Here is a 20,016-nt window from a genome sequence, read left to right on the forward strand (position 1 = left end):
AATTGTTAAGAAGTGATAGCAAAGATTTATATTGTTAGAAAAGATTTATATTTTGAATACATGGTGTTCTTTTTAACTTTTTATTCATCAAAGAATCCTGAAAAAAGTATTGCAGTTTCCAAAAAAAATATTTGGCAGCGTAACTGTTGCCAACATTGATAATTCTAATAATAAATCAGCATATTAGAATGATTTCTGAAGGATCATGTGACACTTTATACTGGAGTAATGGCTGATAGAAACTCAGCTTTGCATCACAGAAATAAATTATATTTTAAAGGATATTAAAATAGAAACCATTATATTATATTGTAATAACATTTTGCAAGATTACTGTTTTTTTCTGTATTTTTGATCAAATAAATGCAGCCTTGATGAACATAAGAGACTTCTTTAAAAAAACATTACAAGACTTAATGATCCCAAACTTTTGACCGGTAGTGTATATGTTACATTACAGTGTTCATATTACAATATAATGAGTAAATTACATTTGCCTGTTAAATTAGACTTTGTGAACATAATCATTTTTATAACTAACAATATTTTCATGTAAAATAACATGGACACTGTAATGTGACGTGTCACCACCACTTGCACATGCAGTTGACATGTTCAACAGTAAGAACTTAGTAAATAAGGACCAAACACCACCATTAGCAGGACAGAAAAGCAGAGAAAATCTGCAGTATGATTTCGGATGATTTAAGACACAGACATTAGAAAGACAGGCTGTGTCTCAGGACCTAGTGAGCAGCCTAGCTAGACTGCATTTTTGGGAATCGTGGACACATTTGAACAATCAAATCAAACCTCAGCAGCATTTTCGGTATTCAAATGTTCAGAAACAGGCATCATTTTAGTGCTTGATTCAAATGTTCCTGTGTTGCTGCCAAAAATGTTGTCTACATAGGCAGCTCACTAGGATTTGTGACAAGCCAGAGTTAATTAAAGAGTAAGAAACAGAAAGCGAGAGATTAAATGGCACTGAATGGAGCGTTTTGGGAAATCGGGGTTCCTTAATGCACAATGAATCTGCAGTATTCATTTGAAATGTATTAGTTTTACTTTATTTTATCTCACAAAGCGCACAGGTGAGTTCTTTTGAATGCCTTTCCACTGAGTCAGTCGATCTTAAAGTGAATAAGCGATTCTGTTCATTTGTTCAATGTGTTTGGGTGGCCTTTTGTTGACTGGTTGAACTAAATGATCATAATCATCATAAAAATCAATAACTTAGCATTTGATCATAGTTTGGGCTCCCATTTGATTAATTAAACTCATTTAAAACTAAAACCACCAACTGGGAAGGTTTAAAAGTTTAAACCTCCCCAGAATTCTATTCTATTCTATTCATTGCCTCTAAATGTTATTTGGATACAGAATTTAAACTCATTGTTCCTTTCATACATTCTCCAGGATTAGTACACAATACAAACACACACAGATATTCACACCCTACACGCACTGTGCAACTTTCAGGTGCAGTCTTTTTCGTTTTTTTGAGTTCTAGACATCAGTGTGTGTTACAAAGAGATCGGTGTGTGAGTGATTTGAGATGAGGAGGTTTCCTAAGTGTGGAATGGTCTTTATTTACCATAGATATCTGCTGATTCCTGGCCTTCATCAGAGAACGAGAAACACCAGAGAGAAGGAGAAAAGAATCACACTAATCATAACGATGCTCATGGGTTATTAAAACATCTATTTGCTATTGAATGTCAGATTTTCTATCATATTTTCGTTTCATATTTGGGTCAACAGAAAAGAGCGTTCACATAAAATGACATCTGCTAACAGCTGTACACATATTTACAGACAATAAATGTGAGCTAGTATTTTGTTACGTGTTTGTCTATGTAGCTTAGTAATTTGTGTTCTGTACTCTCTAGAACAAGAAAACCAGACTCGTTGCATCCTTGAAACCCCTTTGAAACAGTACTACAGACACACACTTTAGACAAGAACAGGCTGTTTGTCAAAAGGGGACGTGTGAATAGAAGCCGAGGCAAATGCTTATTGAATGTTTAGAAATCTTCATCAAAGAACAGGACAACTTTCTGTTATTTTTACTCCTTTCTTGTGTCCTCTCAAACTGATGAAGGTCCCCAGAATCAACCAGGAACATTTACAAACTTAACAAATGCAACGTAAACCTAAAAAGTAAAAGTAAACCTAGCTAATAATTTCAAACTATTGAATGAGGATCTATTAGATCTGCAAAATATAATGTAATACAAATTGCGTCTAAGCATCCAAGTCTGATGCTGAAAAAAAAAAAAACATTAAAAAAATAAAAAAATAAATAAAATTATATTAATATATGTAAAAAATATTTGTTGCTGTATTAAAAAAAATAGTTGTAGTTCGAAATTTCAGACTTGGTGTGAATGCATGAAATTGTTAAAAAAAATAAAAAATTTATTGGCATAACCGAATGTGGTGCATTTAATTCATAATATTTTCTGAATAATAAAATATACATAATCATTTATTAATTGTATAAATTAAATCAATAAATAATTTTGATCTGAATGAATTTAGAAGAAACAGAACGTTCAGAACTGGTACAAATGCATGCAATTATTAAAAAAATAATTTTATTGGTATAACCTAATATGGTGAGTTTAATTCATAATATTTTATAAATAATAAACAATGCATAATAATTTTATAAATGTGTAAATTAAATAAATAAATAAATAAATATTTAAATAAATATTTTTGATCTTAGGAAAAACAAAACATTCAGACTTGGTACAAATGCATGCAATTAAAATAATTTTATTTGTGTAACCTAATGTGGTGGGTTTAATTCGTAAAATATTATGAATATTAAAAATGCATAATTATTTAATATATGTGCAAATTAAAACAAATAAATAAATACAAACAAACAAATACATATTCGTTTTATATTATTTTATATTTTATATTAAATTAAACATTTCATTTTTAAATCTTTCCATGCATTTTCTTTGTCTTGAAAATTCAATCTCGGTGTGAATAGGCCTTATGCCTGTAATATGTCATATTGATTGGTAGCTATTTACAGCGATGTACATTGCATAGCAATATTTTTTTTTCTCATGCATATTCAATCAGTTGTGAGTGATGGAGGGTATCATGATTGGTCACAGTGGTCCAACCATGTGAGAAACAAACAGAATAGATGAATCAAAATACTGAATTTGGTCAAACTTTAACACAGTAGGTAGGCCTCAGTATATAAAAGACATGCATGTGGACAGTCTTTAACCCTAAGGGTTAGCTAGCAGTAGTGTGGACACAGCTGAGAGGCTGCTAAATCAGAATAAACAGGTGACAGATGACCGCAGGCGCACTAATCGATAACGCTGAGAGAATTAGGAGAGTTGTACTCACTGCCTCCACCTCGGTCGGGTCGTACCACACGTTGATGTAGGGGTGCTGCAGGGCCTCGTCCACTGAGATCCGCTTAGCGGGATCAATGATCAACATCTTAGACAGCAGGTCTCTGGCCTGACTAGCTGTAAAACACACCACAACAGAGCTTAACAATTTTGCATCAGCTAAATGGAGGCATTTTACAGAATTGTATCATTTTTATAAAGGCTAATTAAAATGATTATATCTATTAAACGTTATAAAATTATTCAACTCTAACTTTTGCATTTGTTAGAATATATATATATATATATACAGGTGCATCTCAATAAATTAGAATGTCGTGGAAAAGTCATTTTTATTTGAAAGAAGTGTCTTCTGCTCACCGAGGCTGCATTTATTTGATCAAAAATACAGTAAAAATAGAAATATTGTCAAATATTATTACAATTTGAAAGAACATTGTTCTATTTGAATATATTGTAAAATGTAATTTATTCCTGTGATGTAAAGCTGAATTTTCAGCATCATTAATTCCTCTTGTTAAGCCACTCCTGAATGACAACGTCAGAGGCGTCTTACCTGGTCTAAGGAGAAGAAGAACTGGACTGTTGCCCAGTGGTCCAAAGTTCTCTTTTCAGATGAGAGCAAGTTTTGTAATTCATTTGGAGACAAAGGTCCTAGAGTCTGGAGGAAGGGTGGAGAAGCTCATAGCCCAAGTTGCTTGAAGTCCAGTGTTAAGTTTCCACAGTCTGTGATGATTTGGGGTAGGGCTGCATGGGGCTGTTCACAGACAAGCTGCGCAAAACATGCGCAAAATATGAACGTGAAAGCATGCACGTGTAGAGATTAACCGCTGATTACAGAACCGGATTTACTGACGAGATGCGCATTAAATATCGTGCAATATTTATCGATGATCCTCAGAAATCATTCTAATGTGCTGATTTGCTCCTCAAGAAACATCATTATTATCCATGCTGAAAAAGTTTTTGCTGCTTAATTGTTTTAACGTCAAGTTTTTTAACATCGATAATAATAAGAACCATTATTAATTGAGCCCTAATAATAATTCATAATTGTTATGAATAAGTATCAATAGCATTTCAAAATATTACTGTTTTTACTGTATTTTTGTTCATTTAAATGCAGACATGGTGAGCATATACTGTATATTACATATATTTTTATTGGAACTTGAACAGAATTAGAGCAGGGACATTTATTAAGGAAGTAAACAGAATTATTGTTGATTTCAGGTGTTTGAAGAATTCAGTGCAAACATCTCACAGACACTACAATCGTCACATTTCATCCTCTATTTCTTTGCTTCCTTTGCAAGGGCACCGAAAACATCACACTCTCCTGCTCGTCTTTCCTCACACTCTCACCTTTCCTTTCCTCTCTTCCTCTCCACCTCTGCACGCTCTCTGATTCCCTCACTTTCTTGCTCTATAAATAGCTAGGGAAAGTCAGACCCTTTCTCTCTCTCTTCTTACAGCATCATCCCATCTCTCTCTTCTCTCTGCTAGATCGCTTCAAAATGGCCGACACCGATTTCTGCAGATCTGTACGGCTGACTCTCTCTCTCTCTCTCTCTCTCTCTGACTCGCTCCCCCTCTCTGCCTTTCAATATCAATTTGTCATGTAAATGTGTTTAATAAACTGCACATTTATATTGGCTAAGTGTTTGAAGACTAAGTAAAATCGCTGATTACAAATAGTCAAAAAAGTTCAAATTTACGAAAATAAAATGAAAACATAGCTGCAAGCAGCTATTATCGGGGTTCAAGCGCTTTGAGGCATTTAAGCACATATGAAAAAGGACATTACGTATTATTTAGCCAGCCGGTAACCACCTAAATCATTAAATAAAGCATTTTTGGCAAATCCAGGTAATTTACCATAGAAATATGATGATTTTTATAGTGCCACCTGTGGTCGGATTGGAGTAGTTTGCAAAAGTATTTTTTTGTAAATAATGTCAAATATTTAAAGAACAATTTGACTGACAGCAAATTTGTTCAGAATGAGGAGATCGATCATACGATCTGAAGATGCGTGAATATATGAACATTTTCTGCAATTTGAGGTCATTTACCATAGAAATATAGTGTTTTTGAAGCCTTTTTAACTGTTATAGCGCCACCTATGGTCCGATCTCCATAAAACTTTGCATGCTTGTTTAGAATCACCTGTCGCATGTGCTCACCAAATTTCGTGAAGTTTTGAGTTTTTGTTTAGGTTTTATAGGCTTTTGGGTATATTTGGACACGCCCCTTTTCTGAACGACCACGTTATAGCTACCCAAAGGGTAAAGTTCAACATTGTTTTGATAATTATTGACCTAGGGAGAGTCCAGAGAATTGTACTGCAGTGGTGTTTTCGAGCTTGAGTGAAAAACCTAGGACTAGTTCACAAAAGTAGTTTTTTTTACATATTCTCAATTATGTAACAAACAATTTGATTGACAGCAGTGGTTCTAGAGGCAAAGTTGTTCAGAATGAGGAGGTCTATCAGATACGAATATTGTGTGTACATGTGAAAAACCGCGCAATATACAATCGTTTACGCCCTTGAAAAATGTGATATCGGTTTGGTCTGCCCGATCAGTTTTACATGGAGATTGCTGATCCTTAGCTATTCTACCAATTACAATAGGGTTTCAGCGCTACGCGTTTAACCCCTAAAAAATGACATGAAATAAAACGACAAATAAAATAACAAAATAGAACTCAAACACAAAATCAAATCACAAATAGTCAAAAATTACATGAAATGACATTAAATAAAATGAAAAAATAAAATAAATAAACAATAATGAAATGAAACTGAAACACAAAAAATTAAATAAATGACTAAATGAAATTACATAAAATTAAACAAAATAAAATAAATAAAAGTAAATAATAAAATTAAACTGAAACACAAACTGAAATCACGAATAGTCAAAAAATTAAAATGCACAAAAATTAATTGAAATAAAATATCATTAAATTACAAAAATGACAAATTAAATTAAATGAAATTATTAAATAAAACAAAAGCAAACTGAAAATATATAATATAATATAATATAATATAATATAATATAATATGGTGCATCTCGGTTTTGGTCTTTGGTCTGGACCACTGCACTGCCCATTTTGGATGTTTTGCTTATCTCACACACCCAGAACAGTTCATGGAGCCTCAACTGCAGGCTGATGAGTTGAATCAGCAAGTCATGAAAAATGTGCAGTGCAATGGTGTACAAGGCCTGAAACTGAAAAGCACATGTGTTGCTCCGTCTCCTCCAGCACACTGTGACAGACGGAGACTTTAGCTGCTGTACCTGATGGCAGTGGTCCAGCTTCACAATCACACTCATATTCGTCATATCTCACCCAGCCAATTTAGAGTCACACCGACACCGACAGAGTCTAATCAGCACTGCCTTTCCCAAACTGTAGAACATCCAGCATCTGCCTGTGATGTCTGTTCACTGAGAATACACTCCACCACGCAATTTCCATATCAAAAACTCATGATTCTCCTCCGCTTTCCCCTGAAGAACGACTACAGCTCTGAACATAATTTATGAAACGTCTCTCAATTTTTGCAAATGGGAAGGAAATTGCTGCCTGATTCATGCAGGCATACCATGAACATAACAAAGAGAGATAAATCAAACTGAAATTATTACCTGTGATTAATTTTTTTAATGATCCTAGTAGTATTTTAGAGTGAATCTCACAAATGGCTTATAATTGTACTCTACAATTAAAATGATATATTTTTTTCCAAATTAAAATATATTTTTAATATCACAGTAGGTTACTAAGAATTAAGGAAATTCTATTGGTGATCAAAATAAGCTTGGTTGTCTTTACACAAAATATATTAGTACATAAAATGTTACAATATATTAATTTATATTATAGTATAATATTTATTTATTTAAACTGTATTAAGAATAGAGGAAATTCTAATGGTCATAAAATAGGCTTCATTATATAAATATATTAAAATTATCTACATAAAAATAATTACATTTTATAATATTTTCTGTTTTTTTTATTTTCATTGTTTGTTTTTTTTTTATTGAGAATGGAGAAAGTTTGTCATAAAATTAGGCTTTGTTTTCTTTACACAAAATATATTGATATATAAAAAGTAACTTTAATATATTAAATTTATCTATACAAAATATTTATGTATTTATTTCAATTTTATGTTTACTTTTTGAATGAGAATGGAGGAGATTCTAATGGTCATAAAAGTGGGCTTTGTTTTCTTTACACAAAATATATATAAATTTTTATTTTATTTTATTTTATTTTATTATTTTATTTTATTTTATTTTAGGGATTAAATATGACCACACATATTTTTTCAAGAGTTTTTCATGAGATTCAACCTCAAAATCAAGCTACACACACACAAAAAAAAATTGACAGTACTTGACAAATGTTCGTATACCAAATAACACGCTCACAACTAAATGTACACAAACTCTGGCTTACCTTTGAGTTTGTTGTGCTCTGAGTCTGCAGGGAAGAGGCAATCAGGGAAGAGTTTGGGGAAGGTCAGGCCGGCGTATTTTGGCCTGTTCTCCACGTAGTTACGCACCGTCGGCTGCAGTTTCTTCATGAACTCAGGAGAGGGCGTGCCGAGCTGCTCTATAACCTTATTCCATTGGTCAATGTCTGAATGTGGGTGGAGTCACGGAAAAAAACACCTACGTACGGCCCTCAGGCTGGCTGTTTATGCATTATACAAAGTACGATATTTCACTTTTAAATGGAGAATAAAATGAAGATATAATGTGAAATAAAGTTTGATTACACTCCCACTCCAGGATAATAAAGCTAAATCAGTAAAGGCTAAAACACTCAGAGGGGTCCTAATTAGACCCGGAGTGGGAAAAAGCCTGAATTTGTTGTCTAATTAAACAGAAATAAACCAAATCAGTACATAGATAATGATACTGATAATACTTGAGTTAAGCCATCAGCTGAGTCATTACAATCAAGAGAATCCCAATTTTTGTGTTTGGAATATTACTTCCCATTAGACTCCATAAGATCCAGTATTACCCTATATTCCAATATGAACCAGTTTTACAATGCTCATTTTCATTATGTGTTTGCATTCTGGGATAGGACTCTCACTGAAATCTTGTAAGAGCTTATTTCGAAGGCAAAAAAATATCATAAAGCACAAAAAAAAATCAAAAAATCAAATAAGATGGAAGCAAGACTGATCTAAATAGTTTCAGGAAACTAACTTTTACATTAAGAGCCACTATATTTGCCCATTGGAACTGATTTGCAGGGGTATTGTTTATCTTTTATGATGGCAACATGGCATATTTTTTTGTAACAATTTAAAACATATTCTGTATAAGCATTTTATGTCAAATACTTTAATATAATCCATTCATTAACACAAACTCTCAATAATTAGATTGAAAATGTATGCATTTATTACCTTTTATCCATAAAATGAAATCAACAAAAACAGGAACTCTTTACCAACATTTTGAAATTTGGTCTTTTTTTTGTTGTCAATTTCTAAACAATTTTTTGCACCAAGTCCAGGTTAATTTCTGACCCTGGTCTAGATAAGTTGTGTTGTAAAACATAATATCAGAGCTACTGTAAATCATAAACTCAGAGAGCATCACGCGTGCTTTGACGTATAAGAGCCCTTGGCTCACAGGGACCCAAGTTCAAGTCCTGACTGTTATTAGGTTAGAGTCCATGCTATTATTTTTTAACAATTCACAATGCATTCTTAATTGGCTATTGCTGCAAACAAACAATCTAGCAAAACAAACAATGCTTCCTCGTCCTCGGTGAGTAAGGAAGTGATTTCCACACCAAACGTTTTTGTTAAGCGTCACTGAGTGCTGCAAGTGTTTCCAGAGACTGCAGACATGCTCATTCAAACAAACAATTACCAGACCCTAGACAGTTTGAACAAGATCAGATATAGACATACAGATGACTGACCATGCTTTGATATATTTATCATCTTACGCTTGAGGAGTGAGCATTTGAGTCTTTGATGACATAATGGCCCACACTTCATTCTAATCAGATTGCCTGATTTAATATTATGAGCAATAAATAAATACATTTAAATATTAAAAATATTAATGATTTATTTTTTGATTACACTACGGGTCAAAAGTTTGGAATAATTAATATTTATAACTATAATTAAGATTAGATAGACTCAGTGGTGTAAGATTTTTTTTATTTTTTTTAAAGAATTATCTTATGCTCACCAAGGCTGCATTTATTTGATCAAAAATACAGTAAAAACATTAATATTTACTGTTAATATCACAGTAAAGGCTAATTATAATTATTAAAAGTTATAAAATTATATTACTTCAACTTTTGCATTTGATGGAAAATATATATATAAAAAATAAAATATCTAGTCACATTTTTATTCGAAAGAAGTCTCTTATGCTCACCAGGGCTGCATTTATTTGATCAAAAATAGAATACAGTAAAAATAGAAATATTGTGAAATATTATTACAGTTTAAAAGAACATTGTTCTATTTGAATATATTTTAAAAAGCAATTTATTCCTGTGATGCAAAGCTGAATTTTCAGCATCATTACTCCAGTTTTCAGTGTCACAAGATCCTTCGGGAATCATTCTAATATGCTGATTTGGTGGTCAGTTATTATTGGTGAAATTATTAATAATGGTTCTTATTATTATCAATGTTGAAAACCAAGATTCTTTGATGAACAAAAATTTCAGTGAACAGCATTTACAATAGAAATTCTATAGAAATTTAATGTATAATTTACTGTCACTTTTGATCATTTGAATATGTCCGTACTGAATAAAAGTATTAATCTTAAAAAAAACAAAAAAACACCCCAATCTGGTATGGTAGTGTATCACGATTTCCACAAAAAACAGCGCAACTGTATTCAATATTGATAATAATACAAGATGTTTGTTGAGCAGCAAATCAACATATTAGAATGATTTCTGAAGGATCATGTGACACTGAATACTGAAGTAATGATGCTGAAAATTCAGCTTTACATTACAGGAATAAATTACAGAAAACAGCTATTTCAAATTGTAATAATATTTCACAATATATTACCGTTTTTACTGTATTTTCATTAAATAAATGCAGCCTTGGTGAGCATAAGACATGTTCTTTCAAAAACATTAAAGGCGGTAGTGTATATAAACATTGAATAAGTCTGTTATCCACCAGATCAAACACATCTTAATAAATCTGAACGGCACCCTTGTTATGAAATGACATTTCTCTCAGCAATCTCCTCATTGGTGTCATTATCACTGAAGTGTAGCGGTGGGAAATGAGGGCAGCTAGAGCAGGAACGAGAATGGAAAGAGAGAGAGAGAGACTGCTGGCATTCAACGCTCTTGATTATTGGCGTTTAAGGGAATGGTTTACAGCATATAGGTCTGAGCCGGCCGGAGTGAATGGATCCTGAAGATGGGTGCCTAGCAACAGAGGGGGGAAATTGATGTTGTCATGGTAGCCTATTTAGCCCTGAGGAGTCACATGACTGCTTTTGCTTCCCAGGCTTCCCATGATTCCCACAAAAGGGGGTCCTGGTTCAAAGGGCCCGGGGCAGCCAGGACCACATTACATCATCCTGCAGGAACGGCCCACTGCCTCCCACCCAAAACACAAAGCCCGGCCCGTATCTCTCTCCCTCTATCTTGCCATCACACGTTTAAGGAAGCCAAACAGACAATAACGGCTGCCTGGCGGCTTTCATTCTACAGAATTTTCATGAATTTTATAATATTTGCTATTGTATCTAATATATATATATATATCTGGAGTCAGTAAGCTTTTTTTTTAAAGAAATTATTCAGTAAGGATGTATTAAACTGATCAAAAGTGACAAATCTTCTGAAATAAAATACTTTCTATAAAATTTATATTTTTTTATAAAATTTATATTTTTTTTTTATATTTATATATATATATATATATACTGTATATATACACACACACACGCGCGCATGCATACATACATACATCACATGCACACATATATACACGCACACACACACACACACATATATGTGTGTGTGTGTGTGTGTGTGTGTGTGTGTGTGTATACACATACATAAATACATACATATCGAACATTTTAATGTCATATTTGACAAGCAAAATAAGATTTTTATTTCATTTTATTTATTATTATTATTATTTTACTTTAATGGTTTTTACTGTATTTTTTGTCAAATAATTCAGCATAAGATACAAACACATACAAAAAAATCTTACCGGACCCAAACTTTTGAACAGTAGTGTATATAAATATAAAATATTAGGTCATATTTGGCAAGTACAATACGAATGGAGACAGCAGTGAGGAGTGGAGAACAGACAGACGGGAAGGATACGATCTGTCCCTGGAAACAGCACTGTTCCTCTTATAACTTCCCCAAAGATACAGCCTACAGACCACATGTCCACTACAGCACACACAACACAACACAACACAACACAACACAACATGCTTGCAACATACAATCAGACACTCAATATACCACATAAAACAACACATGCAGTGTATATTTCAGTATAATTACCTGAATTAGAACACTACATAAGTAACTCAGATGCTTGATTCAATTGATTCCAATGGAGTTTGTCATTAGCATGTTGTTAAGCTAACTGCTTGGATACAAGCTGGCTGCAGTGCAGTCTAGAATATCCTTTGCATACATACAATCTTGCAACTGAAATTTGCCAAAAGAAGGTATTTTATAAGACATTTTTTCTAAGATGCTTTGCTGTCTACATTTTGGAACAGGCTTTCGCTTAAGATGCTTTAAAATGCTATCTAGGCAGGCAGCTGAACAGATGTATAAAGAGTACTAATTGAGAATATGTGACACATTTAAAGTCCCCACGAAATCAAAATTAAAATACGTGCATATCAGGTGCAAAGTTAAATTCAACCAAATCAACCAAACCAGAAATCAACCAAAGTGAAGATGTTAAATACTTATATTAAAATAGGTTTAGTGTTTCAGGCTTTAGTAAATTACACCCTGTAGATGTGTACTATGTAAATGGTATCGACGAAACAGCACAGCAAAGAAGTCCATTCAGGCACGTGTTAATGAGTTTTTAAAAAGACCCAAATAAGCCAAGCTTGGTCTACAGGATCAATACCTTGATTGCAGTTTGGAGAGCAGAAAACAAGTACTGCTCCCCTACTAACTTTACTATAACTACATTACCATCACAGAACACTCCAAAACAGCAGCTGAAAGCAAAATCACTAAATAAATGAATAAAATTAACTTAATGAGTGACTGGAGAGGGAGATCATTATTTTACTAGTTCCACTGTCTCTAAATGCCAATTAAGCAAGAACTGCTTCCCATTAAGGGGCGAATAACTACAGTGCGCTGAGGAGAGGTGCCTCCACATCGGTCTCAAAAACACATCAGACAATGATCCCGCAGCAACCTAATGAACACAATCTTAAATATTCATAGAGGACTGAAGGGAATGAGGGAAGGTACAAGTGTTGTAAAGTCAGAAAAAGAGATTTGGATCTTTAAGCTACAACTAAAATACGAAAACCTGAGCAAAACCTGCAGGTTAGGGAAACTACAGACTTAGTCGATTAGTTTTGCCTGAACAGATGAACACTGGTCCAGTCAGGTTGAGTCTCATATGGACCACAAAATCATGAAAACCATAAAAATATATAAATAAAATAGTACTCATAAAATTACTTATAAGTGTATGTGTGTATATATACAGTGTTTATGTGTGTGTAGAAGAGTTCATTTGCAAAAACCGATAAACGCCACTTTAAAAAAAATTATTATTTATATTATAAATATTATATAATAATATATTGATACGCAACACTAAAAAGTATAAGAAAAAGTTTTAAACGTTTAATAGAATTAAACAAAACAAAAACTCACTATTTTGTGTGTACTGAAAAAAGATCTGTCTTTCAGTCCAATTTGAGACAAAAATATAGCACTATGCAGTTTATGTATTATTAAGAATTACAGATTTATTCTGCTTGATAAAACTGATGCTACTTTCTTATTGGATAGTAAAATCAAGCCAGTTTGGACCCATTCATGAAGGATACAATCCCTGCCGGGGAATAGGATTTTGTGGCGCACCATTTCTCCCATGATGCAACCAACTGACCAAATATCCACTGCAGGCACAGAAGCAGGAAAAAGAGTGAAGGAAAGAAACAAAGAGGTTAGCATTAGCACAAACAGTCATCAGTGATGGAGAGAGAAAGACCTACATGAGCTGTATCACTCTGGCTAATTATATCTGCGGTATTTGCCACACATGTAATTAGACAAAGGATTATTCCACAACTGCTCAGATCAAAGTTAAAGCTGGGGACAGACCTCAGGGAGGACTGTTTGTGGCAGGAAATCCATAGCCTGACCTCTCTCTGCTACCCCCGTACTCTAAATATACACACTCATATTTTGGTCCTTAGTGTATTAATGAGTTATTTGAGTTTTCAAGCAGTGAAATATGTTAGTATTTCATCAAATTAACAGCAGGTTAAGAAATCTAAGTACTGAACAAATTTTCCCAACCTCAAACCTGAAAACTTAGTAACATTAACTTTAATCCAAATAGTCTGCTCATTTTGGCACATTTGCAGCTTAAACTATACATAAATGTTGTCATTTAAAGGGGTCCTATTATGCTTTTTCACTTTTTCAACTTTAGTAAGTCTGTAATGTTGCTGTTTGAGCATAAAAAAGATCTGCAAAGTTACAAAGCTCAAAGTTCACTTCAAAAAAAGATATTTTATTCAACAGAAATCACTTTTCAAAAAGTACAACGAACGGCTCGTTTGGACTACAACACATATTTTCCGGGATTTGTGATATCACCTTCAAAAAAAGATTTTATTCAACAGAAATCACTTTTCAAAAAGTACAACGAACGACTCGTTTGGACTACAACACATATTTTCCGGGATTTGTGATATCACATGTATTTCTGTATATACTAAAACAGAAAATTGACACAACTTATTTTTTAAATAGCAAAAAAAAAATGTTACATCTGCAAAACCACAGCTAAACGATGTTCAGAATAGCTACTCTTACAAATTTTATTAAGTATATAGCATGCATACTATGACTAGTTTGTAAATATTGACCAACTGTATCTTTCTTGACTCGTTATTATATTGTTCTGTGAAAATGTAAAACAAATTTAATGTTTTAAATTGAATGAATTAACTATGCAGTGTAGTAAGGCCATGTGACCACAATATAACATGCTACCAAGTTGAAATCTTACTTGTTGCATAAAACATAATGCTGCACATAACTACTAAAATACTAAAATAGTTTGCAGACATTGACTAAAAGCCACAGAAACCCAATTTTGATGTCACTGGGTCTATAAAACCCAACATTTCGAATAAAGCCTTATATAGTACAATATAGTTATATTTGAAAGTGTTGGGAATTTCTGAAGTATATAGCATGTATACTATGATTAGTAGGCAGATAATAACCCAACTACATCTTTTTTTTGACTTACTTGAATAATTCTGTCACAAATTTGACCCAAAATTGGATTAAAATGCAAAATAACCATATGTACTTGCAAAATGAAAATTCATTATTTAAATATACAATGTAGTAAGGTCATGTGACCACATTATATGATGCATGCCAGAAAGATTGTATGTAAGAGTTGAATGCACATAAATTCCACCACATTTTTTTTTATTTACAATTAAAACTATCAAAGTTTTATGTATAAAATTCCATAGTATTGTGCAATTACATATTGTAGAAGTAGAGTTAAGAAATCTTGCTGAATTTTTTGTCGAAATGGTACAGGACATTGCCATCTTGATCTGACCAAACTGACCTGAATGCACCTTCCATCGTAATTACGACTTCTAAATTCATAAATACAAACTTCCCAGGAGGACTTGAACGCACCAATTGCATACTACCAGTTGCATAAAACATACTGCTTTACATACTAAATACTAAAATATTTGGACACAAAACTCCACTTTAACTCCAATTTTGATTTCACAGGTTCTATAAAACCCAAGATTATAGTGTTATTTAAAAGTGTAGGTCAATCTGCATGCAGCCCCGTGATTGGTTTACCGTTCTCCTTGTATCCCATGCCCAGGATGACCTCTGGGGCCCTGTAGTACCGCGTCACCACGTAGGGCGTCATCATAAAGCTAGTGCCAGCAGTTCTTGCCAACCCAAAGTCCAAGATCTTCAGCGTACAGTCGGATTTCACCACAATATTGCTAGGTTTCAGATCCTTAAAGGAAAATATGGGTCATGGCAAGAAGATGATAAGAGTTTTGTTAGGAGTTCAGCTTTTATTGATTATTTAAATTAATAAAACTGATTATTCCATCCCGATATGAATTTTGGTTCACCCTAAATTAAAATCCTGTCATTTATTGATCCTGCTGTGTCCTGCTGTATGTGACCCATGTCTCTCACCCTGTGGATGATGCCGGCTGAGTGCAGGTGTTTGATTCCACACAACATCTGGTACAGCAGGTAGGACATCCTCTCGTGGTCCAGCTCCATCTGAATCACCTGGCAAAGGTTTGCATCCATCAGCTCCATGACCAGGTAACTGGAGAAAAGAGAAAAGGGAAGGAAGAAAATGTGAATTTCTCAGGCTGGACAACAGCAACAGTGACTGTCCCTGTGATTATGTCATATTAAATTGGCATGGTTTATTCATTCTTTCTTAATGCACAAAAGAGGCCACTGTGGATCGATGAGGATCTTTACAACCTCTTATACAGAGAAAATACTTGTCGGATGATGACAGTCAGCAAGTCAGTGAATGGAATACTAACAGTCAATCGCATTCTGCTGAGTGCTCAGAAACCATGGCTGCACATTTATGGATTAAACGTTTTGTTTTATGAAAATCCAAAAAGCAGCTTTGACCCTCAATCAATGAAAGTGCACTATATATATATAGTAAAACATATGTAAAAAATCATTAGATATAACAGTAATATATATGTATGTATTTTACAGACACTTATCATTATTATTTATTATTATAATACATATAATTGTGTAACTCTGTCACAAAACCAAGAAAAAACCAGACCAAAGTGACAGAACCCTGACAATATATATATATATATATATATACACACACACACACACATTTATTATTTACTATTATGTTATTATTATTATAAATATAATATATACTTATAAATAAATGTACCACACAAATAGTGATTTTTTTATTATAATAGTTTTTTTTAAATACTTTTTTAATAGTAATGAGTATAATTATAACCAAAAAAATATATTTCAAGATCACAAAAAAATGTAATATGACAAACTGTGACAAACTAGTCCCATCCATCCTAACACTCAAATGATCCGGCTTTGACTGAGCAGACATTTCATACTCAACATATTGATCCTGCTCTAGATTAAGTCCACACAGCATGCAAAATAAATTAAGGCATGGGCGGCACAAGATTCAAGTGTCAGGGACCAACCAGGGAGCGGGAGCATAACCGACTGCAGGTGATCTATCACCCTCACTCTGCTACATCACAGTGCTTGTATCGGGAGCCTGCATAAGCTCAAACACCACAGGGCATGCTGCAATTAACCTGAAAAATCATAAATCACCTTACTGTGGCAGACTATGCATTGTTGTCGGTGGAGGGGAGTGAATAACCAGCACTCTCTTCCACCTTCAATACCACGACTGAGGTGAGACCCTTGAGCAAGGCACCGAACCCCCAACTGCTCCCCGGGTGCCGCAGCAATATGGTTGCCCACTGCTCTGGGTGTGTGTTCACAGTGTGTGTGTGTTCACACTGTGTGTGTGCACATGGATGGGTTAAATGCAGAGCACAAACTCCGAGTATGGGTCACCATACTTGGCCACACGTCACTTCACTTTCTTTCTTCTTTGTTTCAAAAACATTTACATTATTAATAATGTTTATTCAAATGCAAGCACTTTCAGCAATAAATGCCCCCTTCTCTTTCTGACAATATATTTCTTTCCTTAGGTTAGCTTGATATATATACATATATATACAGTGACAGGTGTGCTTAAAACATCAATTTGGCTTTGAACATAGCTTATCCAATCAGATTTCAGAACCAGAACAGTTTCATGATTGCCGTTTTAACACTAGCAGTCAACGGTTTACATTCAGATGTTTTATATGATATAATCAGATAATAATTTGGAAAAATCTCCAAATGTTACTTACACATCTTGGAATTCCTCTAAAGACTTCTGTGGTGTGAAGACATTTAATAAGCTGATGATCTGGAGGAGAAAAGAAGAGAAAAACTTAGTGAAAGTCGTGAAGTTATACTATAATGCTCCATTGTATTAATCATTAAAGGAATAGTTCACCAAAAAATTAAATCTTCTTACAATTTTTAAAGTCTTCTTGAGTCATTGCATGACTTTTTTTTTTTTACTTAAAAAAGTATTTAAATACATTTATAAAAATATAAAATATATAAACAAGTATCTATTTTTTATTTCAATTTTTAAAGTCTTCTTGAGTCATTGCATGACTTTTTTTTTTTTACTTAAAAAAGTATTTAAATACATTTATAAAAATATAAAATATATAAACAAGTATCTATTTTTTATTTCAGTGTTATTATTTAGTTAACTAAAATCATAAACTTTTGTCACTTGGAATAAAATGAACTTTAACTGAAATAAAGACAAAAAAACAATAAATAGATTGGCCATTATTTAGTGCTATGAACACATGTAATGTCTGATTCATTCATACTGGATACTAGAGGGCGCCCCTGCGCAGCAAGTCCACATATGCATCACTGAAGAAATAGAGCTCACGACTCCAGGAAATACCATACACGTGTTTCCTCATCTCAGCGCACGACTCACGGACACACAAACAGAGCCAGTTTGGAGAGAAATAAAAAAACATGATTGGTTGAACTCCTCATCTTTTTCTGTTGCTTGTTTACTGCACGTGGACAGGTCACCGGGTTTTTGTGTAGTTTAGAGTGACAAATCGTACCAGTGTACTTTAAGGTCAAAATGCGTACCCGCTACGCAAAATGCGTACAGGTTGGCAGGTCTGCAAAACTACACTAAAAAAACTAATAAAAATGACAAAAACACAACAAAACTAAAACTTTAAATAAAATTAAAGTGAAAACAGAAAATATAAATATAAAATCTAATTTAAATTATGAACAAAAACTATAATAGTATATCAGTGATAATGAAATAACAATGATTTATTTATTTATTTTGTTCCACAGGATAAATAACAGCACACAGGCTTCGAATGACACCAAGGTGACTAAATAATGACCGAACTGTCATTTATCCGTGAACTATGCCTTTAACTACTCATTTAGAATGTGTGGGTAAACTTTGCCAATGTTATTTTCCTCAAAAAGAGGTTGGAAGATCCATAAAACGACTGTCAATGGTCAATAAGAGGTGAGGATGACAGAAAAACCACATTTGTATTTCTGTCACGCCCCAGCTGTCCTTTATAACCCGAGTCTCAATGAGAGAGAGAGCGAGGAGGAGGACAGCAGATCTGGCAGCAGCACTGTGAACTGTTCAGTTGCCAAAAAAGTGTTTCTTCTCTGTCTTTTAACAATATTACTCCCTTTCTCTCTTACTTTGTCATTCATCATCTAATGCTACCGATCTCTCTCTCTCTCTCTCTCTCTCTCAGTCTGAGGTTTGTGTGCAAGATATGTACAGTAATTTTCAATATGGCGGCTGTATAAACAGAAGTCCCACCTTTCAGTACAACAAATGAATCATCTGTTTGTTTACTCTAGATCAGGGGTGTCAAACTCAATTCCTGGAGGAGTTTAGATTCAACTCTAATTAAACACACCTGATCCAACTAATCAAGTCCTTCAGGCTTATTTGAAAACTACATGGTATATGTGTTGGAGCAAAACTCTGCAGGGTTTGACACCCCTGCTCTAGAACATAGATGCATATTAAATAGGCCTGAAAATATATTTTTTTTAGCTATTAAAGTTAAAGAGTTATTATTCCCTAATAACACAAAATATTTTTTTTAACTTGAATGGCGGGTTTAGCTTTCTGAGCCCACTTTTTGTCTCAAAGGAAATAGTTATTAGCAGCATTTTACATCCAGTGGAACAACGGGTGAGAGATATTGAGATCTGGCACTCACGTTTTTGTGATTGACACATTTCATAAGCACCAGCTCCCTGTATGCTCTCTTGGCATGAGTCTGGTTCTGAAAAGGTCTGCTGAGTTTCTTAATGGCCACATTTCTGTCCAAGACGGCGTCATATCCAGCACTGCCAGAGAGAGTGAGAGAGAAAGTAATATTAATTTGTGGGAAAACAATGAGTTAGTAAAGAGAATGAAAATCATTTAAATGTTTAATTCACATTCAGAGTGAAATTCAACACATATCTCTATATAACCTTTGGGCAAAAAGTGATTTTAAAGACACAGTGTTTGTTTTTTGTTTTTTTTCCAATTTGCAGCTCATTTCAATTTTTATTATCTAAAATTATGAAAGCCATAAAATAAACTAGATTTGCATTTTCACAAAGAAATATTATTGTTTGCAATGAA

The 20,016-nt window shown here is 33.6% G+C and overlaps 1 protein-coding gene across 8 annotated transcripts in view; it reads right to left on the reverse strand.

The window, feature by feature from the left end:
* LOC107719076 (mitogen-activated protein kinase 10) overlaps positions 1-20,016 on the reverse strand; it is a 44,989-nt gene that overhangs the window by 15,220 nt on the left and 9,753 nt on the right. For 3 of the 8 annotated variants that reach the window (XM_016526388.1, XM_016526389.1, XM_016526393.1), the window contains exons 3-10: positions 19,604-19,733; positions 17,657-17,715; positions 15,888-16,026; positions 15,534-15,699; positions 13,508-13,579; positions 7,872-8,054; positions 3,385-3,509; positions 1,598-1,621 (exon numbers count right to left, since the gene is read on the reverse strand). In XM_016526388.1, coding sequence (XP_016381874.1) covers positions 1,598-1,621; positions 3,385-3,509; positions 7,872-8,054; positions 13,508-13,579; positions 15,534-15,699; positions 15,888-16,026; positions 17,657-17,715; positions 19,604-19,733 — 898 coding nt within the window. Of the gene's footprint in view, positions 1-1,597; positions 1,622-3,384; positions 3,510-7,871; positions 8,055-11,783; positions 11,856-13,507; positions 13,580-15,533; positions 15,700-15,887; positions 16,027-17,656; positions 17,716-19,603; positions 19,734-20,016 lie in introns of all 8 variants that reach the window. The other 5 variants (XM_016526392.1, XM_016526395.1, XM_016526391.1 and 2 more) reach the window with 3 other exon arrangements.

The sequence above is a fragment of the Sinocyclocheilus rhinocerous genome, unplaced genomic scaffold, assembly GCF_001515625.1.
Source record: "Sinocyclocheilus rhinocerous isolate Xijiao unplaced genomic scaffold, SAMN03320098_v1.1 scaffold663, whole genome shotgun sequence".
Taxonomy (NCBI): domain Eukaryota; kingdom Metazoa; phylum Chordata; class Actinopteri; order Cypriniformes; family Cyprinidae; genus Sinocyclocheilus; species Sinocyclocheilus rhinocerous.